Source organism: Periplaneta americana, chromosome 3 (assembly GCF_040183065.1).
Source record: "Periplaneta americana isolate PAMFEO1 chromosome 3, P.americana_PAMFEO1_priV1, whole genome shotgun sequence".
Taxonomy (NCBI): Eukaryota; Metazoa; Arthropoda; class Insecta; order Blattodea; family Blattidae; genus Periplaneta; species Periplaneta americana.
In genome coordinates this window covers 185,781,523-185,805,083 of record NC_091119.1, presented here as the reverse complement: position 1 = coordinate 185,805,083, position 23,561 = coordinate 185,781,523, and the positions used below count along the sequence as shown (strand labels likewise).

Here is a 23,561-nt window from a genome sequence, read left to right as displayed (position 1 = left end):
TGGGGTCAACGTCTCAACTCTCATTATAAAGGAACTCTAGAGTCTAGACATTACAGTTAATGACGGATTTATTATTTTTTGGATCCAATTTATTTTGAGTACATAATGTACCTAGATGTATTAATTATATGAGTTATATTTCCGCTGTGTCGACTGCTAGCTGGTGTGATGTCAGCGCCAACTCTAGGAAGAAAGCAGAATCTCACGCTCTAGCTGGCTTGAAGGTCATTGAAATCAGTCCGGCTACATCAAAGGTACCGACGCGAAGTGTCCATACTTAATTACCTATACGCTGGTGATACCTCGTATCTGTGAATTTGCTGGTGAATAAGAAAACTATAAAAAAATTAAGTTCTCCCATAATAGACAAACATTTTATGTATTATGTTTCTGCTTTGCAAGATCATCTACTCGAGGACAAAATATTAATTAACTGTCCAATTTTGTGAACATAATAATAATAATAATAATAATAATAATAATAATAATAATAATAATGTAATTAATCTAAATAATGCAGTTAAACTAAATTACTATTTATGTAGATACGAGATAACACTTCTCAGTCATCGATATAAGTATAATACAGAAGAAACTTCTAAATTGTACTGTTGTTTAGTCAACTGTCTAAACCCCACAAGTGACACCAAGACGACACCACTTATGAGGCAACTATGTCAGGAGATAATGGGGGTAGAGTGGCCAGTTTCTTTCCCCCTCCATTGCATATATCGCCCTCTAGCTACATATTACACTAATCAGACTTCAGATGCATACAAACAATTGTTCTTCCTCTGACACATCGTTAAGTGAAGTGTACTGCCTGATAATAGATGTACATATCAGCCAGAATCTCAATTAGAGGACTTAAATTGTACTATGAAATAAAATAAAAATCATTATCAATAGCCTATGTATTTCTTTCTTACAGGTCAATTGGCTGATGGATTTGCCACTCCGATTGTAGGATATATGTCAGATCGTGTTGGGAGCAGAAAAGCATGGCATATTACAGGTAAAATAAAGCAAGATATAGCTTACTATACGATAAGCACAGCTGCTTTCCATTAACCTAAGCTTGCCATGACAGCTGAAATTTTTTTCGTAATAACAGCAGATTCGCGAAGTAACATGACTATCAAATTATCATTACGATATTAGTAAAATGTGTCCATACGGTATATAAAGAAGCTTATATAAAGCATCATATTTCAGTGATACACAAACTCAGTATTACATAAAGCCTGTACTATAATCTAGTTTTTGATGCGAAAAATTCGGTGATACCAATTTGAACGGCTTCCAAGTTTTGGAAATTTCTTTCACGCACGAAGTGGGCCTTGGATTGAAACAGATGGTAATCTGAAGGCGGGTGTGGTAGCAGTTTGATTCCTCCCAATTCGTAGATTTTTTCCATGATTGTTAGAGCGACACAGAATGTTGCATTCTCCTGTTGAAAGAGAATTATGTTTGGATTAAACAATGCCGGGTACCTCTCTCTGAAAACTTCATCACCTCGTTCTATCTGTTGAGAATAAAGATTCGCATAGACTGGACGATTTATTGTGGGTCCCTATGAGACGGCTCCAGATATGGAGGGTAGCTGTGAATATATTGAATAAGCAGTCGCGGACAGCCGATGAGGGGTAGTCCTCCAGCTTGGGGCTTGGACGAAGGGCTAACAACCCATCAGCGTAAAAAAAACAGCTTGTTACGAATCCTTCAAATAAGCCTCGGAATGGGAATGATTCTCTGGAACGACCACAGTAAAGGAATAAGGTTTTGAGTTTTGGTACTTGGAATGTTACAAGTCTTTATAGAACAGAAGGGGTAATATTAGTAGCAAAAGAGCTAGCTAGATATAAAATAGACTTTGTGGGAGTACAGGAGGTTACGTTAGATGGGAATGGCATAACACAAATAGGAGATTATTTGTTACATTATGGGGAAGGAAACGATAATCACCTATTAGGTACAGGATTCTTTATTCATAAAAGAATAAAATCAGCAGCAAAAAAAGGTCGAATTTATCAGTGATAGGTTATCGTATTTAGTACTTAAGGGTAGATGGTGCGATATCGTAAATTTATCTTTTGAAGAGATGGAAAAGTTCAAATATCTGGGAACAACAGTAACAAATATAAATGATACTCGGGAGGAAATTAAACGCAGAATAAATATGGAAATGCTTGTTATTATTCGGTTGGGAAACTTCTATCATCCAGTCTGCTGTCGAAAAATCTGAACGTTAGAATTTATAAAACAGTTACATTACTGGTTGTTCTGTATGGTTGTGAAACTTGCACTCTCACTTTGAGAGAGGAACAGAGATTAAGGGTGTTTGAGAATAAGGTGCTTAGAAAAATATTTGGGGCTAAGAGGGATGAAGTTACAGGAGAATGAAGAAAGTTACACAACACAGAACTGCACGCATTGCATTCTTCACCTGACATAATTAGGAACATTAAATCTAGACGTTTGAGATGGGCAGGGCATGTAGCACGTATGGGCGAATCCAGAAATGTATATAGAGTGTTAGTTGGGAGGCCGGAGGAAAAAAGACCTTTGGGGAGGCCGAGAGGTAGATGGGAAGATAATATAAAAATGGATTTAAGGGAGGTGGGATATTATGATAGAGAATGGATTAATCTTGCTCAGGATAGGAACCAATGGCGGGCTTATGTGAGGGCGGCAATGAACCTCCTTAAAAGCCAGTAAGTAAGTATAGACTGGACGTCCGTTTGGATCAAACTCCCAGTGAATCACACTTTCAGAATTCCACCAGACACATAACATTACTTTGGAGCCGAACTGGTTTTGTTTAACGACGATTTTGACAGGCTGACGAGGATCGAGCCACTATTTTGAGGTGTCAAGGTTGCGGTAATATAGGCCTACCCATTTTTCATCATTTATCACAATTCTCCTGATAAATCCACCATCCGTGGGATTAGCGATAATCTAGCTACAGATATTCACTCTGCGTTGAGACTGTTTAGGTATCAGTTCATGAGGTGCAGATGTACACTTCTGTATGATTTTCTACGCGTCTACTCGTTCACATTGTTGAGCTTATCGGATATGACGTAAGCATTTGGTCTCAACCGTTTATTTCGGGGTTCCCAACTTCTCTTTCCTTTAGGCTGGGTTTGTGTGAGCTGTTTGGGTTACTTGCCATTCAATTCAATAAGCCGTCTTGAATAAATTCCAAAATGATCTGCATATACTGTATATACTTCTTTCAAAATGTATGTATTTATTCACACTGCATGTGGGCAAGCACCCGGTGGCAGTGGTATATACAATATTAACAATACACAATAAAATGATAAATAATACACAATAAAATTTACAATACACAATACAATTTTACAACACATATACAATTTTATACACAATACAATTTAACACAATAATAATAAAACATAAATAAAATACCTAATTTTACAATACAACCTACATAATTATGTATAAGTCCTACATAAGTTTCAATAATCTTTCACTTTACTCTCATCTCATTCCCTGTAGTGGCACTATGACGCATTTCACTGACACTTTAGCACACATTTCACTGACACTATAGAACATATTTCATTGATGTCGTAAGTTTTGTTTTATAATTCAAAAATCAATACCCAGCTGTTTTTTTCATATACTTAACGTAACTTTTCTGTTGTGAGTCGAAAATAATCCGATTTCGTCTAAGCTCAATCCTAAATTTCAAAGTTGTTCGTCAATTTTTTTCTCCATGTGATGTTAATTTCTAATGGTCAATTAAGCTATTCATATAAAATAAATAATGGGCAGAAGTGGCAAAAAGTGGCAGTCTTATCTTACATCTCTATTCATCTGTTTCAACTGAAAATTTTACAGATATTGCGACGATCATTTGTTCTGGAACATGGTCTTCTTTTAGAATAGGTATTGAACAATTTTTTCATTGTTGACTATATTAAGCGCTTTACACAATGCTTAATAAAACTGTGTAAAAAGTCGTTTTACAGTCTATTCCGGTCCGCTTAAAACAATACATTACGTGTCGTATCAAAGTCATCATGTTTAATACCGTAACTATAATTTGACGTTTGCAAAGGTTGCTTGTAAATTAAAATATACTGCAGAAAAATATTACATTGGTTCATAGATTGGACTGTATGACATTGCTTCACAGTTTCCTGTCCAAGGGCAGGTCTTTCACTGCAAACCTTAACTACTGACAAGTGAGAATATAAATAAGCGCCTATACATCTGTTTTGGCCAGACTTTGCTCTGTGTTAAGGCAAACTGTTTATCAGCTTATACATCTTATGATGAAGAAATTAACATTTCAAATTAAGAATGTGAGGATCGTAAGCGAATAAGAATAGAACTGTGTATGATTTCATGTTTCGTGTAGTGTTCCAATGATGTGGTATTCTTTCTTTTAATGGTTATTTAATGACGCCATATCGATTGGTGAAGGATGTGTCTTCTTCAGCAGCATTTTTACTTGACTCATGTTCAGCAATTAATTTTCTCTTTTCAGCGTCGACAGCCCTTTCTTCAGTAGTCTTTATTTTTACCAGCAGCTTTTTCAAAAGGTATGCTGGTAAGCCTCCAAAAATTGTAGGAGTGGAGCCAATTTTCAGTTTTAGCCTATCATACACATACACCCTTTCCACACCTTTGGAATCCAGGTATGACTCCAGTCTTTTCTTTAATATTTCTCACCCACTTGTTACATAATGTTTTGTATTTGGGAATAATAAAACACGTCACATATTCACTAACAACACCTTTCAATATATAATTTATTTTTTTTATTTTAGTAGGTTATTTTACGACGCTTTATCAACATCGCAAGTTATTTAGCGTCTGAATGAGATGAAGGTGATAATGCTCTTATTGGGTTGAGGGAAAACCCTGGAAAAACCTCAACCAGGTAACTTGCCCCGACAGGGAATCGAACCCGGACCACCTGGTTTCGCGGCTAGATGCACTAACCGTTACTCCACAGGTGTCGATCAATGTATAATTACATTTGCAACCCGGAACACGGCATCTTCGCGGCATTTTGACAATGTGATGTCCACCGTTAACACTGACATATCACGCCGTGCTCGAGACCGAACGGATCTCTGACGTCACGCTCCCCTCCACCAATATTCCTTCCTGTAGTAGAACATGCCGTGGTCAGCGCCTTCAAATTAGTGTTTTTAAATTAAATTTACACGAAAACCCTCCACGCGATTGAAATACGCCAAAGAGATAAATGATTCTTTGGAATATGTATGATAAGTCTTTCTTGTGCTAAATTTTAACGTACCTTGTTAATATGCTTCGACCTATTTTGGGTCGTCTTCAGAACTGGTCGTTGTTGGTGTTAGCGCCTCTTGTTCCCTGTGTGGGTGCGTTCGTAGTGTAGAGTCAAAGAGTGTATGTGTTTTGAAATTGAGTTGTTTCTGAAGATGACCCAAAATAGTTCGAAACGTATTAACAAGGTACGTTAAAATTTAACACAAGAAAGACTTATCATACATATTCCGAAGTGATACAGTGTTAAACGTTGTGTAATCAAGATGTATAATGCGATGAAAGAGTAATGGAACGGAGAAAAATTCTCTCCGGCGCCGGGATTTGAACCCGGATTTTCAGCCGGAGAGAATTTTTCTCCGTTCCATTACTCTTTCATCGCATGATGGCGCAGAATATCTGCATGAAAATATCATATGTACTTCGGTACATTAAAATAATATATATGATATGCGTAAATCACTTCGTGATTTAAGACGACGCTTATTCCGTCGGATCCCGGCCAACTAGTCACTCATAACGAGTGCACCTCAGCACATGTGTGGACTTCGGTCCTACGTTCATAGACATCTATGATGTAGTGCAGAGGGCGGCCACTAGAGGGAACCCAAGAGTTGGAGCTTAATCTGAGACGATTCTGCCCGACGCCGGGGTGGTATCCGGTGTGGCTTAGTGGATAAAGCATCAGCACGTAGAGCTGAAAACCCGGGTTCAAATCCCGGCGCCGGAGAGAATTTTTCTCTGTTCCATTACTCTTTCATTGCATGATGACGCAGAATATCTGCATGAAAATATCATATGTACTTCGGTACATTAAAATAATATGTAAGATGTATAATGATTCTTTATTAGATTTTCTATCGATATGGACAAAAATCACGATTCTACTCGCAATAGTTACCGAATAAGAGGGTGTTGAACATTTGGGAAATAACATTTTTTTCTGAAAAAAACTATGAATTTTACACCAATATGGTATAACACTTTTTTGTTACATACAACATGTGCTACTCGCTCGGAAAATCTACAGGATTATTTCATTTCCACCCTGTATAATTTCAATTAACTTTTATGACAAAAAAAAATAGGCTAACAGAGGGGGGGAGGGGAGGGAGAGGGAGAGAAAAACAAAGAATGGCAAAAATGGATAAAAATCGCTACCAACTACAAAGAGACTTTACTAATGTTATGACATGTATTCAATTACAATGTTCGCAGGTTCTATATTGGTGCTCGTTTCATTTCCTCTCATATTCGCACCATGCCCTGGGTGCAGTAATAGTGCTTCGAGTTCCCCGACCTGGTTGATGGCTGTTTACTACGCAGCTCTCATTATCGTGTTCCAAGGTGCCTGGGCTGTAGTTCAAATCTCACATCTAGCAATGATTCCTGATCTCACACCGACTCAACATGGTCGCGCAGAACTCACTGCCATCAGGTACGTCCCTCACCTTGTACCGAAGTTGTAGGGGAGCAAGGGGATACGTTGGACATTTTATCTTATTAAATTTTTGTGCACTAAGCTTATTAATTAAAAAGATTCTTTCCACCTGGTTTTGATTTGTTGGACGTCTGGCTGTCATTAAAAATTTTAATCATTTTCATATCAGTAAAACTGAAATCATTTGAATATATTTGAAGAAATACACTTTGTCCAGAGTATCCCCAGATATGGGGATACATTGGACAGAAATCAAAATATTTTGTGTACAGAAAAAAATGATTATACATGGTCTCTAAATTTCAAATACAATAATACTAACAAACTGCAACTAAATTCACATATGTACAATCAATACAATACATTATTGGATACAAAATGGCATGAAATCGAAGTCAAAATAGGTCATATTTTCAAAATGCTTTTTGTTGTCTTTGATAGGTTCAGGTAATTTCAGCACAGTCTCCTCGTATGACACAAATGATACTGGCTCATCAGTTTCCATGAACCGATTAGAAGCGATCTGAGGTTTAAAAAATTTCACATCATATCCATCCACGGCTCGATTAACAATTTGAGCTACATAATTTCTTGAAGTGTTTTTGCCACTAACTCCGACAATTACAAAATCGCCGGAATGTAGGGAGTAAATGGGTTCAACTTCATTTTCATGTGAGTCTTGATCTGAGTCAGAGGTATACTCACAAACTTCCTCTAAAGATGATGAAGACCTCTGACGAACTCTCCTCTTCTCTGCCTGTTTTCCCTTTGAGTTTTTACACTTCCATTCTGCGATCTCATTTTTTTCTGGAGAATCTGTTGCTATCATACAACGACCCCTTTTTCGCCCACGACAGGACAATTTGCGAGGTGGTGCTTTTGGAAAGGGCCTTACTTCTTCAGGACTGACATATGCATTTTCGGTTGTCGAAGATGTTGAAGTTTCTAATGTTCTAGAGCTGACAACTGAAGTAATTATAGCATCTTCTACTTTAGATCCTGCTTGTTCTTCTGCAATTGATCCTGGAGAACTTTGATAGTTCAAAAGCACTGGAGGTGGACGATCTGATACTACAAACGACAAGAAATGTTCATCGGAGAATATATTTCGGTCAAATGGAGAAATTCCACAAGATTTAAATCCCGATTTAATGTTTTCTGGGATTGCTGCTCTATCCCATGCAGTTGCACCCATTCGTGGTAATTAAAGATTGTCACACTTTCATTTGGATGACTAAGGTGCTAGGCGTTAACTGCTTCATTGAAGAATTTCTTGAAAGGACCAAACACGCAGCGGTCCAGGGGCTGGAGCTTATTGGATGTGTGTGGTGGGAGGGTCAAGATGGTAATGCCATTTCCCTAGGCCTTCTACACTCAGGTGGGACTCATGATTATCCATGATCAGCAACACCGGATTTCCATTTGAACAACGTACATTTTCTTTAAAAAAATATCAAAACGTTCAAGAAATTTTCCGCTGTCATCCAACCTGACTTGTGGACAAGACCCAAAGCCCCTGTAGGTGCACCAGCCATTATGCGTGCTTTGTCAAAGCGAACGCGGGGGAATATCCACACAGGAGGTAAGGCATTCCCATTTGCGCAAATGATACCAACTTGTGTCGTAAGTTCACCCCGCTCCTTGGAAGTCACTTGTCCTACCTGTTTTTCACCTTTTTTTGCGATTACTTTTACCACAGGTGGTACAGTGTTCAAGCCAGTCTCGTCTAAATTGAAAATCTGATGCGGCATTCCCATTTGCGCAAATGATACCAACTTGTGTCGTAAGTTCACCCAGCTCCCTGGAAGTCACTTGTCCTACCTGTTTTTCACCTTTTTTTGCGATTACTTTTACCACAGGTGGTACAGTGTTCAAGCCAGTCTCGTCTAAATTTAAAATCTGATGCGGCATGAATTTATGTCTCTGCAGCACAATGTCCAGCTTATCAAAGAATTGGCCCACTGTTGCTCTATTGAATGCCTGCATTCTGGCTAGACTTGTAGCTTCTGGTGTTCTGATTGAGAGTGCTGGGTGTCTTTTCAAAAATGCTGAGAACCAATCCAAACCAGCCTCATTTGCTTCCCAAGATGCAGGTATTGTTATCAGTTCATTCTTTTTAGCATATTCGAAAGCCAATCGTCTTGTTTGTTTTGGTGTCAGCCCATAAAACATAGCTGAACATGACAACAAACAATCAGCAAGAGCTTCTTCCATGTGACCTGGAATTACTTGAAGATTCTTAAAATTGGACTTGAAATTCATTGAATCAAACCCAACCTCCCAAGATTTCTTCACATACTTTGCCAAGCGGGATTTTTTGACACCATGCTGTTCTGCAGAAGCTCACAGAGATATATTATTATGTAATACATCATCAACTGCTGCTTTAATATCCGCCTCAGAAAACTCACGATCTGTTTTTCTAGTGTAGACTAGAGGCATCTGCAGACAAATAAAGTAAATAGTTCATTGATCTAATGTAGACATATTGAAAAAATATATAAAAAAGAATATCAATTTAAGGGGATACATTGGACATCACTGTCCAATATATCCCCATGTTCTGGTTTGGTACTTTTTTCCTTTTCTTTCACAAAGGATTTCAACCTCACTAAAGTATTATACATGAAATGAATTCTCATAATATCCACAAATATACAACGTTATAACTTGCACTATGATTTGAAAAGAAACTATTTAATAGAGAATAGCACTTACCTCAAGATTTACATCAAAACTACGAAAAACTGGAAAATGCTGCTGTTCGAAAATAATCTTTGTACTTCTGGTCAAAAACACTGTACTTTCATAAGATATGAACAAATGAATATCTCTGGTCATTGATGACAACATGGAAGGTCATACAGAGGGAAATTTGCATATGTCCATTGTATCCCCATGTCCACTGTATCCCCTCTCTCCCCTACTTTCATGTGCTTCGCTTTATGTTTATAAAATTTTTCTTCAGTAGTTGAATATTAATTTTTTTCTTATACATAAACATCAATAAGCACAGTTATTATATGATGCAAGCACCAAATTTACAATACAAAATGGCAACGAAATTTTGACACTACACAAAAGATGTACAAAACAAACACGGATTTGAAGTAACAGAAATTAAATGTTTCTGTTCCATGGAGGAAGTGACATAATTCATTCATTCATTCATTCATAGTTGTCTGCCCAAGGGCAGGTCTTTCACTGCAAAACCAACATTACCCAGTTTTTCCTATTTTCTGCCTTCCTCTTTATCTCTGCATAAAATCCATATATCCTACTGCTTTCTAATTATCTGATATCTTTTTCTGCTCTGAACTTTTCTCCCGGATCACCTGACCTAAATCCTTTGAATTTCTGACTATGGGAACATTTAAAGACATTGGTGTATACCACTCCCATCGACATCGTACAAAAGTTACAGGAGCATGTATCCAATGAATGTGAGCAAATCCGACAACAGCTAGATGTTTTCAAGTTCTCGCATTATAGGTACTTTTTTTTTTTTAAGATAGTCTTGATGGATACTTTATGCCACGTCTTGCAATCCATCGTTTAACCTACAGACGTTTCCTTTTCTGTTTCTTTGTCAGCAATATGCATATTGTAATATTTTCAACTAATTGTAGCTAAACATGCATACTGCTGTTAATCATTCATTTCTGCATATCTGCAATAAAAATTATTTTATTTTATTTAACTATACATGGAGGCTTATGATTCTTTTTCCTTTATTTTAGGTTATCTTTGATCAAATATTTTGTATAGTGTAACATACTTAAAATCCTACACAGATCTTTGATAAAATATTTTACCATATTTTTTGTCCCAGAACTTTGATAGTGCCATACCAGCCTTATATACACTTTATTTTTCTTCCACCTAATATCACTCCACTCATATTCTGAAAAGAGTTCTTCACTATAATCTTCAAGAAAATGTCGAACAGGGTAGGTGATAAAGGGCATCCTTGTCATACTTCTCTCCTTATTCTGCTCCCATCTGACATTTCTTCTCCGATCCTGACTTTTACTTATTGTATCATATGAAGATTATTGAAAAGCCTCCTCTCTTTTCAATCCACACGAATTTTATTCAGGATCCTCATAAGTAGACTTCGTGGAATTGCCAAGAGAATCGTAAGGTTTACTGCGCTCGTGGTATAGACTGTATGAGAAGGGGGTGTGCAACGGATAGAGTATGCCTCTGATGTAAACATTGAGCAGTATACTGCGGTTACAATAAAACCTGTATCCTGCTTTCAAGAAATATAATGAATGATCATTGAAGTAAGAAATGTCTAAACATGTAAATACAAAATTATTTTGTAGTGAAATTATATTAACTCTTAAAATTGAATGTAAGATACATCATCCTTGAATATGTGCATTGCAGTAAAGAGTTACGTACATTTTGGGCGACTGCAAAGTGAACCTCCTCCGATGGTCACTTAAATAGTTTTTATATTAAATAAATGTACGTTCAACTTCACACGATGTAGTAGGTGTATATTTGAAGAACGGAAAGTCACTACTTTTTAGCACACCAACTTCAGACGTCTTGTCGTGACCTGATAGTACATCATTTATAATACGAAGTTGTGAATAGGCACAATTTTTAACAATAATGTTTCTCAACTTACATTTCACTTTTTCTGAAATTAGTGAATTGTTATTTTGGATAACGGTTTGTGATACTTTATCCACTATATTAAGGGCTTCTGAGAGTTGAAGTTTAGACGATTCTAACAGGGTGATGCTTTAGGACACGATATTAAAATCAGAACCAATGAACAGAATATCTTCCAATAGCTGTTCAGAAGGCAATGATTTTACAGCTGCAACAGCGGAACTGTCTGTGCAATCCATTGCATCAATTATCTCCATTATTTTTCCGTAATGTTCTGCATAATAATTAACAGCATCCAACCACGTTTCCCAACGAGTCAAGACTGGCTGCAGGGGCAAGGGTATTCCAGGGGCAATTGTTTAGAACAGCAACACTCTCATTGTAGCATGTTTGATTGAATTCTTGTCTGCACTGAACAAATATGTTAAGCTTTGACTATTCCAACCAGAGTAATGCAAAAACAAGTGCTTATATAGGCATACATTAGCTGTAACTGCTCTATCTATTTGGACCAGTCACATCTCTTAACATGAACTGCTTATACTACGAGACTGGGATGTCGCCCACCTCCTCTATACTACCGTACATAGGCAAACTGATTGCATGATGCGTGTGGCAATTCAACGAAGTCTACTCATAAGTTTATTCCAATCCACTCTGTGAAAAGCCTTTTCTAAATTTATAAACACTACGTACATTTATTTTTCTCTAGTATTATTTATATTAAAATGATATTAATTAATTTACAAATGCAGTTCAGTTACCTTTTCTTTGCCTCACTGAGTATTAGGTTTCCAGTTTTGAAAACATCGATATGTGGACTGCACATATTTTAACACCATTTTTTTTTATAGACTTTGTAATGTAAGTTGAATCTCGGAAAGAATTTTTCTAAGACTGTATCTTAAAATTTTATGTATGATTTTTCAGAAAGTGTTAAAACTGTTATTTTTTTAACTTCTGCAATAATAAATCAATTCATTGCGAATAAAATTATGGATTATAAATATAACACAAATGATCATTCATGTAATCAAATTTCCAAACTAAAAAAAAACTAAATCTTCCAATTTAGACTCAGGCCCCAATAATTATTCCTTGCGGGTTCAATGGTGGCATACCAGTGTTATCCATAACGTCCATAATTTAAGGCTTATTTTGGCCATGTACCTTCAGACATTTTCTGTACATGACCCTTTCAATTATCTTCATATTTCTGTAGGAATCAGTCACGAATCTAACTCCTTTATTGAATCTAAACTACAGCTTCTCAAATTCAATTCAACCCATACGTAACTACTGAACAAAAATACAAATACTATGAGCTTTTATTTCTTTATAGGTACACTGCATCAGTTTGTTCGAGTGTGGCTGTATACATTATCACATGGTGTGTATTTCATGCCACAAAAGGTACCGGATTGGATAAAATAGGACCAGATGATGCTTTCAAATTTAGAGTAAGTTACACACAACTATTCACTAACAAATTTAATTTAAAATATATTTCTTTGTTAGTCTTTTTCACTCTTCAGTTTACTTGAATCAGTTTGGCACGAGACTATTATGAAATCTAGAGTAAAATACAAGAAGGGAAAGAGAAATTAAGGGTTAACGAGAGCAAAAAAAGAAGAAAGAAAATAAAATAATGTTATTAAGTCCAGCAATCTTCATTACAGGTAAATAACTCTTAAAAAAATGATTACTTCAATTTCATATTCGCGGTACTCTTTGTGTCTCATATTTAGTTATTTCTTTATGATCAACACAAATTTTTTATATGTCACATCAATATCACTTTTTTATTGGCGCTACAACCCAAATTAAGAGCCTTGGCATCTTCAATGTGTCACTTCCAGAAATTCCGTTCTTTGACTTTTATTTTCCATGTCTTAACATGTAATAGGCTTTTAGAATCTCTTTCAGTGCATCTTGCCATCTGGCCTTATGTTTTCCTATTCTTCTTTTGCCATACAGTGTTTGGGTATGCGATCTTCATCCGTTCTAACAAACGACCAATCTATTGCAACCTTTGAATCTTAATAAATGTTGTAACTTTCCATTTCATACATATATAAGAATTTCTTTATTATATCTGATTCTCCTTATATCTCCATCTAATTCTAGCCCAAATAGGCCTTATGTTTCGTAAAAATCTTTCTTTCAAATTTATTCAGCATACTTCTCTTTGTCAATTTCCATGTTCCAGAACTATAACAAAGAACAAGCCTCACAATAGTTTTATAAGCAATCTTCAACTCACTTTTCCAATGCATGGTTCTGGCTTTAAACAGGCCCTATGTGTAGCATACAATAATATCCTACATCAATAGGCTACATTGTTTCCTTTCCTTATTATGGCTGCGGGAGATTAATTTGGTTGTTGTTAAGCCCTTCTTTGGATTCCTGCCATAGCGTTTTTCGCACCAACTTCAGCTCTATTCCCAGCATGTGTGTGCTTACGTTCCTTAAGGGGTTAGGTACAGCTTACAGCAGTAAAATTTTTGTAAATATTCAATATTTTTTCCTTCCATTACTGTATCTTGTATAATAATGAAAATTTGTATGTGTAAAATACTGTCCTTCTGCTATATAAAAAAAAATATTTTTACGATTTAAAAAAATATCTTTATATATACATTTTCACTGTGCAGTGATGAAGTGTTTCCCTCATAATTCGTAAACTTGTTAACTTTTTCATGTCCTCTCTCTTTTATTTTATTGCTGAAACTCATGCTTACAATATTATGCTCTTTCAACTACATTCCTTAATAAATAATATTTTTTTTATTTTTGTGTCAGAAGAAAATACTGATATTTGACCACTTTTTAAATGAATCTATTTTTTATCAGACAATCCATCAAAGGTAGAGGAGTGATTTTGCATCATATTGTAGATATGACACCCATAAATACACACAAAAAATTTCATCGCAGAATGTTGGATACTCTGAGTTATGAGGGAAATGCTTCATCACTGCACAGTAAATTTTGAATTTTCAAAAGACATATAAATATTTTTTTTAAATCGACAAAATATTTTTATCATTTATAGAAGGAGGACAGTGTTTTACACATACTAATTTTCATTATTGTACAAGATACAGTACTGGAGGAAAAAAATGTTGAATATTTCCACAATTTTACTCCTTTAAGCTGTATCTAACCCCTTGAATACATGCATACGAACATTTATATTCCTGTTTGTCACACAATAGACATTGCATATGTCATGATTTTCGCTCCGCGAATATGATTGTCTCCATTTTTGCTAAAGGAATGGAACTGACATGTAATTGTTATAAACTATTTTATCCTTACCTATAGACGAAGGATATGTCATTATAATGTCTTCGAAATTGTAATGTATAAATTTGATTCCTCATTAAGACTTCTGGCACGTACCATAGATCAAATTGGATTTCACTATCTTGGGAATCATAAGAAAGCACATTAATAACGATGAAAATGTTTTTTATTAACTGCAATTCAACTTGTCTTGTATTTAGTTCTATGGAAAAAATTTTAAATGGACTTTAGAAAAAATGGACAAAATATTTTTGAACCCAATATTATTGAAAGTGGACAAATCCTTTATGGACAAAATAAAAGTGGACGAAATGTCAGTGTATCAAATGAAAATGAACTGTGGACAATATAAAGTGAACAAAACTGATAAATGATATTTAATTATTGTCTCTATAATTTACTTCACTTTTATATTATATCTGCCTAGGACTCGCGTTACGGAATGCGCGCTGGTTCGAGTCCTCATGGGGGAAGAAATTTTCTCATGAAATTTCGGCCAGTATATGGGACCGGTGCCCACCCAGTATCGTGATGCACTTGGGGAGCTACGATAGGTAGTGAAATCCGGTTGCGAATACCAGCTATAACAGCTGGGGGGGATCATCGTGCTAACCACACGATACCTCCATTCTGGTTGGATGATCGTCCATCTCTGCTTCGGCATGTGGGCATGAGGCCAGCAGCCGGCTGGTCGGTCTAGGCCCTTCATGGGCTGTAGCACCACGGGTTATTATTTATATTATATACACTACCAGTCAAAAGTTTTCGATCAGCTATGAAAACAACTATATACTTTATTTCAATGTATAAACACATCAGACAAATTAAATAGACCAACAAAATAAATATTTTCTCTCTCTAGCATTATGATATGATAGAATATTCAAAACTAAATCCCTGTTTTAACCACAAATCCATAATTGTGATAGGTGATCGAAAACTTTTGATCAGTAGTGTACATTTCAATAGCCTTTTGTATTATTTCGTGTAATGTGTTCGATAAAAAGCATTAAATTAGTCTTCATGGAAAAAGAATATTAATTTTAAGCCACAAATGAAAGTTTGACAAACGATATTAGTTCTTTGGTCGGCGGGAAAAGGCACATCAGTCAAAAAAAGTCGATTTTTGTGTTGTACCTAATCACATGTCTAGTATTTTTTTCTAAATTTTAAATAATAAACTTTCTTGTATTTTAAATTGAAAGGGGTCTTACTTTAACATACGTGAATTTCATTATTATACTTATATTCAGTTAATAGTAAATTAAAAAGAAAGTCTCTCCTGAAAAATTATTTTTTTTTGACTTGGCCTTTTCCCACCAACCAAAGAATTTGTTTGCTGAAGTCCAACATTTGAGGACGATGATGATGCCTTTTAACAGTGTCCTTATTTCTACAGGATGTTGTTATAATTGGGATCGTGATAGGCATAATAACAAACAGTCTTTTCCACATTGGTTTGCGCAAGGTGAACACACAAGCCATGCAATCTCTGATAATAGAGCACGACGTTCCTGAAACTAGAAGAATTCTGAGCTACTTCCACTCGCCGACTCTCTTCCAAGTCGCATTTCTCTATGTTACGAGCCGCCTGTTCCTCACCATAAGCCTCGTGTACATGCCACTCTACCTCAACGAGAGCCTCAACAAGGGCACAGAACTGATAGCCACTGTGCCGCTAGTGTGCTATCTGTCTTCCTTCACTGCATCCATAGGAATCAAGTATTTTAATAATTATTATGGCAGCAAGGTAAGTTTCTCTGTAAAAAAAATACCAAACAAGGTGAAGCCACAGTCTAGTAATACAGTCACGAAACTTGAGTTGTGAGGGTGCTAGGAACAATAGACTGTGCCGGTAATATTTCGCGTCTGTAATGTGGCGATATTAGCGATTCTAGTGGTTAGCAACTACCTATGGATGCATATTTACTACATATTGAGCTTCGTGACTGTATATACTAGACTGTGGTGGAGCTCCAATAGCTGACATGTGCCCAATAATGATATTTCATTAAAATTCTTTGCTATGGTTACCATATCTTGAAACATAAAAATGAGGACACCATACAAATAGGATTCTTCCAACCTCTAAATAACATTTTACAAATATAAATTCACACAATGAGTCAAAGTCATTCAATTAAAAACAATTTTCCAAGACAGTCTCAGGTTTAAGGCATGGTCCCTTTTGTCCGAAATTGTTTGCAATTTAGAAACATACAATTTCAATTCCTCAAGATCCTTCAATTATTTATGCAAGTCAACTGATGCATCTGATACAACATTCTCTGGAAGAATAGAAGATTAACAGAATGAAAACAAGAACAATTACAGACTTGTAATTTCCGATTATTTCTAAAATAAATGCATTCCTAATTCTTGTAAAACGTTTTAATTTCTTTTGTGGTTTAACAAAGCATATCCAGCTGTTCTCCTATTAAAAATATCTCATCTCTACAATATTTAATCTTGTTAAATCTTGTTTTCGAAGTGTCCAAATTTAGCCATCAGAAAATATTCTGGTAATCTTATTTATTAAGGGGTTAAGTACAGCTTACAGCAGTAAAATTTTTGGAAATACTCAACATTTTTTTCCTCCTTTACTGTATCTTGTACAATAATGAAAATTGGTATGTGTAAAACACTGTCCTTCTCCTATATGAAAAAAATATTTTTAAGATTTAAAAAAATATTTATTATTTTTTTTTTTATTTATAGTTCACTGTGCAGCGATGAAGCGTTTCCCTCACAACTCATAAACTTGTTAACTTTTTCATGTTCTCTCTCTTTTATTTTATTGCTGAAACTCATGTTTAGAATATCAACTTCCAAATACATTCCTTAATAAACAACATTTTTTTTTTATTTTGTGTTAGATATTTGACCATTTTTTAATGAATTTATTTTTTATCAGACAAACTATCAAAGGTAGAGAAGTGATTTTGCATCATATTGTAGATATGATATGCATAAACACACACAAAAAATTTCATCACAGAATGTTGGATACTTTTTAAGTTATGAGGGAAATGCTTCATCACTGCACAGTGAACTTTGAATTTTGAAAAAAAAATAAATAAATAAAATAATTTTTTTAATCGTAAAAATATGTTTATAGCAGAAGGACAGTGTTTTACACATACTAATTTCCATTATTGTACAAGATAGAGTAATGGAGGAAAAAAATGTTGAATATTTCCAAAATTTTACTCCTTTAAGCTGTTCCTAACCCCTTAAAAGAGATGTGAAGTGAAAATTTTGCCATGCAAACAAAATCTATGACATGCATGCACCATAACACTTTGTCTTGGAGAGAGATTTGTGCAATCCATACTGGGAACAAGTGTTCTTAGCCATTAGGTTTGTTCAATGTCGGCTATTGGTTCAAATGTAAATATTCATATAAAATATTTTTATCATTTAAGTTATTCCTTAATAAATGCATAAGTTTGGGATCATTGTTTTCTCAAGAGTACCTAACTTTCAGCAAATTTGAGGAATGCACTCATTTCTTATTCTGCCTTAAAATATACTCGAAGTACCAGTAATGGGTAAATGATTGTATTTCACAAAATCTCACTTTATTTTACAGAAATATCTTTATACATGTAATACATGCAACTAAATCACACAAGAATTAAATAATTTTAAACTAAAGTTTGGGCGAGTTTCAATTCTAAAGCAAAACAATTTCTTTTCAGCTCAGCTATTTATTCGGAGCTATTATAAGCATCTCTGGTTGCCTGTGGTTACGTTTTGGAATGATACCACAACTTCTTACATTTTCAATTTATGGTGTAGCAGTGTTCCTAGGTATGTATGGTACTTACATATTTTTATATGTAATAATATCTTATGTGTTAAAGTTCATGCTACATGTTAGAAAATTGCCATAAATGATAACATATTTAATATTCTTCCTCTATTTATTGAACTATGCTTTGCTAAACTTAAATGTCTTCTTCTCTTTCTTTCTTTCGCGTATTAGGCCTTGTGATCTCTTACAGCCCCATTTCAACTCCATCTCTTCTTCAGTCTTCCAGATTCTCTCTTTCCTGTTGGTATATAGACTATAACATTATTATTTCTGGGAGTCTTGTAGAGTTCATTCTTTCTAAGTGATCTCTCTAATTTTGTGTATGTTCCTCTGCCTTATCCCCAAATGCATAAATTCTCAATTCTTCTCTAATATCTTCATTGTGTATTTTATCTAGTTTAGTGCATCCGTTTATAGATCTTAAGAATTTAATTTCTGTTACCTGTATATGAGATTTATCCCTTTGTGTTGGTACCCATGATTCACTTCTATATAATAGGGAAGGGATAACCATTACTTTATAAAATCATATCTGTGTGTCTCTTCCTGCTTTTAAAAGTTCTTCTGATTATTCTATCCATTGTCTGATATCTCTGTAATTTACTTTTAATATATCCTTATCTTAGCCGTATGTTCTATTACATCCAGGTAATTAAAATGTTCTACTTGTTTCATTGTTCCATTTTCTATAAATATTTTGGCCCTTATTGGACAATTCCCCTGCAATTACATGATTTTCTATTTTGCTGTAGATATTTTAAGATTGTTCTCATTACATATTCTATTTAAAAAATACATTTCTAATCTTAAACGTAATTTCCAAATTAAATTTAAATACATCTTGATTACACAACTTTTAACACTGTATCACTTTGGAATATGTATGATAAGTACTTTCTTGTGTTAAATATTAACGTACCTTGTTAACATGTTTCGACCTATTTTCGGTCATCTTCGGAACTGGTAATTGTTGGTCTTGGCGCCTCTTGTTTCCTGTGTGGGTGCGTTCGTAGTGTAGAGTCAAAGAGTGTATGTGTTTTGAAATTGAGTTGTGTGTTGAGCATATGAAATATGCAGACACACGAAAACACACCCCAACGATATTCTCAACACACAACTCAATTTCAAAACACATACACTCTTTGACTCTACACTACGAACGCACCCACACAGGAAACAAGAGGCGCCAAGACCAACAACGACCAGTTCCGAAGATGACCGAAAATAGGTCGAAACATGTTAACAAGGTACGTTAATATTTAACACAACAAAGTACTTATCATACATATTCCAAAGTAAATTTAAATTCTGGAAAAATTATTCACTCATTCACGTAACAAACATTACACTTTTACCAAATATAATTTGCTTTAAATAAAGGACGTCATTATCTAATTTTAAATTAATCTCTCATTTATTTGAAACTAATTTATACTGTACGATATATGTCATAGTCCACCACCTAGTTGTTTTTGAATCCCAAGGAAGCACTGTTTGTTTTAAAATAGGTACTGGTATCATCTCACACAGTTCGAATTTCTTCTCTTTCTATTGCTTTCTAAAACCTGTTCACAACAACACTCTGTCCTCTCAAACCACCAAAAACCCTCAACTAGTCTATTTGTTGGGTGAACAGTAACTTAATGCACATAGTCAGTGAAGTCATTCTAACTTTTTAATAAACAGTTCTCTCCACTAATAAAATTGCAAATTTCATAATTCTAATATAAAAATATTAAATAATGCAATAATAAATAAAGTCCAGGATAACAGAGAGGGTTTGGAATTGAATGGACTACATCAGCTGCTTGTCTATGCGGATGACGTGAATATGTTGGGAGAAAATCCACAGAAAACAAGGGAATTTTACTTAAAGCAAGTAAAGAGATAGGTGTGGAAGTAAATCTCGAAAAGACAAACTATATGATTATGTCTCGTGACCAAAACATTGAAATGGAAAAATAAAAATTCGAAATTTATTCTTTGAAGAGATGAAAAAATTCAAATATCTTGGAGCAACATTAACAAATATAAATGACACTCGGGAGGAAATTAAACACAGAATAAATATAGGAAATGTGTGTTATTATTCGGTTGAAAAGTTTTTGTCATCCAGACTGTTTTCAAAAAGGCTGAAAGTTAGAATTTATACAACAGTTATATTAACAGTTCTTCTGTATGGTTGTGAAACTTGGGCTCTCACTTTCAGAGAGGAACAGAGGTTAAGACTGTTTAAGAATACAGTGCTTAGGAAAATAATTGGGGCTAAGAGGGATGAAGTTACCGGAAAATGGAGAAAGTCACACAATGCAGAACTGCACGCATTGTATTCTTCATCCGACATAATTAGGAAAATTAAATCCAGACGTTTGAGATGGGGAGGGCATGTAGCACGTACGGGCAAATCCAGTAATGCATATAGAGTGTTAGTTGTGAGGTTGGAAGGAAAAAGACCTTTGGGGAGGCCGAGACGTAGATGGAAGGATAATATTAAAATGGATTTGAGGGAGGTGGGATGTGTTTGTAGAGATTGGATTAATCTTGCTCAGAATAGGGACCGATAGCGGGCTTATGTGAGGGTGACAATGAACCACCGGCTTCTTTAAAAGCCATAAGTAAGGGGAAAGGATAGACGACTGCCAAAGTTATCACAGATGGCTTTCAAGTTTTCAAGCATATCATACTCTTTGTCTTAACTGTCTGCACACTTGGACAGGAAACAACAATGTAATAATAAATATGATCACTTCGAGTTGTAATGTCGTTTATTTTTGGAATATGTTTATTGCAATAGCCTATTAGAAACTTCAGAATTTCGTGTTAAATTAATGTTCTTTCTTTCTATAAAAAGAAGGTTTTTATACTCCAACCATTTAGACATTTTAACAACTGGTTCTATGAACTGAGACAAATTTAACAAGCGGTTCTATGAACTGAGACAAATTTAACAAGCGGTTCTATGAACTGAGACAAATTTAACAAGCGGTTTGGGCAGACCAGAGCGAACTGGCTGAATGACACCACTGCCCATAGTGCTACACAGGAGCAAAAGAAGCTGACAAGATTAGTTACTTGAGTGAAGATGAAAAAAGAGAAGGAAACTTGAGTTCTACCCCTCACTGGGTCTCTATATTTGTTGGGCGAACATTTCTTATGTTACTACCCATCTTTCATCCATCTTCCAATTTTCATAACAACACTTTATCCAAGATACTTTATTTTGGACATGTCGAAACGAAACATCATTCTTTTAAATATTAGCCTATAATAGAACCGACTATCAAAGATTTATTTAAAATCCATTAGTGTAATATGTGCAATTAATATCAATTTTCATATTTCTTCGTATAAAAAACTCTGATGCTAGACATAATATGAACAGGTGCAGGAAGTTCTATCACAATGGTTACCAGCCTCTGCATCACAGCTGATCTGATTGGTACACATACGGAAAATGGTGCCTTTGTATACGGAATTGTTACCTTTGCTGATAAGATGCTCAATGGTATAGCCGTCATGATCATCGAAAATATGTAAGTGTTGAAGAATTTTGTTTAAAAAACCTATATATTCTATATATAGGCTATATTTAAGTTATGAGAATCCAATACTGTATATAACTCTACAGATAAATGGTAAAAACATAATACGAGCACCATATGGGCGCGCTTCCAAATAGGGGCAGCGGTATTTCCTCTAAGGTTAGAGCCCAGTTTAGGTGTGTGTGTATTAATCGAAAATTAGGGGCTAGAAAATACTGAGAACAGGACGCATGTTTATATGACATTTTTATCGATTAATACACACACACCTAAACTGGGCTCTAACCTTAGGAGAATTGCCGCTGCCCCTGTTCGGAAGTGCGCCCCTCTATTTTTTAAACACAGGCCTAAATTTGAGGCTTTCCGGGGAAAAAAATCGTTGGTATGTCATTCTACTCAATTATTAAACCTGGAACTTAACGGGTAAAGAATCCCCAAATTTTGTCCCTACTTCTAATAAATGAAAGTTGATAATCCTGCGGCCTATGCATCAAATGTTGGATTATCACTATTCATTACCTTTTCTCCAAATATGGTGTCAAACTGTATGTAGAAATAGGCCTACTGTAATTTTGAATTACCGGTATGCTTGATATTTAAAATGGAGCAAAATTATATTTTAGGTGAAACAAATCTCAAAATTTTATTGAAATGCTAAGCGAAATAGCAGTATCGTGAATTTCTTAATATAATCTTAACTCTAAGAAGTGGCTAGGATGGCCGAGACAAATAATGCTGAAACTAGCGCTGAATTGACGTGCGGCTCACGACAGAATTATCTTGGCTGTGAGGTAACTACGCATGCGCGGACTTGGTTAATAAAAACCTAAACTAACCAAACCTAACCTTCGTATATGAAAGATGTGTAACGGAGCAAGAAGGGAACTTTTTGATTTGATCTGGAATGTACACGCGAAAATATATCCAGTTAAAGATCACGCTGGCACTGCATAAAAAGTCCGCGCATACACCACAGCCAAACTGTTTCTGTCGCGAGCTCGTCCTTTCAGTTACGTCTGTTGATTTCGGATATGAAAATTCGCTATTACACTACCTTATTACAGGCAACACCAAAAAAAAAAAAATCATTATCAGCATTTTTCCAGCGTATATGGAAGGCATAATAAAAGCCTAACTTAACCTGTCACAGATTCGTATAAGCAAGGCATAACAAAAACCTAACCTAATCTGTCACAGACTCGTGTACAGGCCATGCAAGGCATAGCGTGAGAGTACACTAGCGTGAAACTTTCGTTATGTTACCAAAGTTATGTTGGTGTATCTGAGGTGAGAGCTCTAAACAGTTGAAGGTGTATAAGCGAAGTACGAGGAAGTAACGCAGCGCTAATTTAGCCCAAACGATATTGTAAAACGCCACAGTCCAATTCAAAATTACAAGAGAGAAAAAAATCACTGCGTATGAAGTTCGGGTACTGGATACCATTAGTCCCATACACAGCTATCGAAAAGATTGAGGTTATTTCTTATTATGACGTATTTACACACAAATTAATACAAACGGGCATAAATA

The 23,561-nt window shown here is 35.3% G+C and overlaps 1 protein-coding gene across 2 annotated transcripts in view; it reads left to right on the top strand.

Annotated features, from left to right (window-relative positions):
• LOC138696914 (major facilitator superfamily domain-containing protein 12-like) overlaps positions 1-23,561 on the top strand; it is a 41,615-nt gene that overhangs the window by 10,364 nt on the left and 7,690 nt on the right. For both annotated transcript variants that reach the window (XM_069822396.1, XM_069822397.1), the window contains exons 3-8: positions 932-1,015; positions 6,511-6,730; positions 12,705-12,822; positions 16,071-16,421; positions 18,373-18,484; positions 21,871-22,021. In XM_069822396.1, coding sequence (XP_069678497.1) covers positions 932-1,015; positions 6,511-6,730; positions 12,705-12,822; positions 16,071-16,421; positions 18,373-18,484; positions 21,871-22,021 — 1,036 coding nt within the window. The remainder of the gene's footprint in view (positions 1-931; positions 1,016-6,510; positions 6,731-12,704; positions 12,823-16,070; positions 16,422-18,372; positions 18,485-21,870; positions 22,022-23,561) is intronic.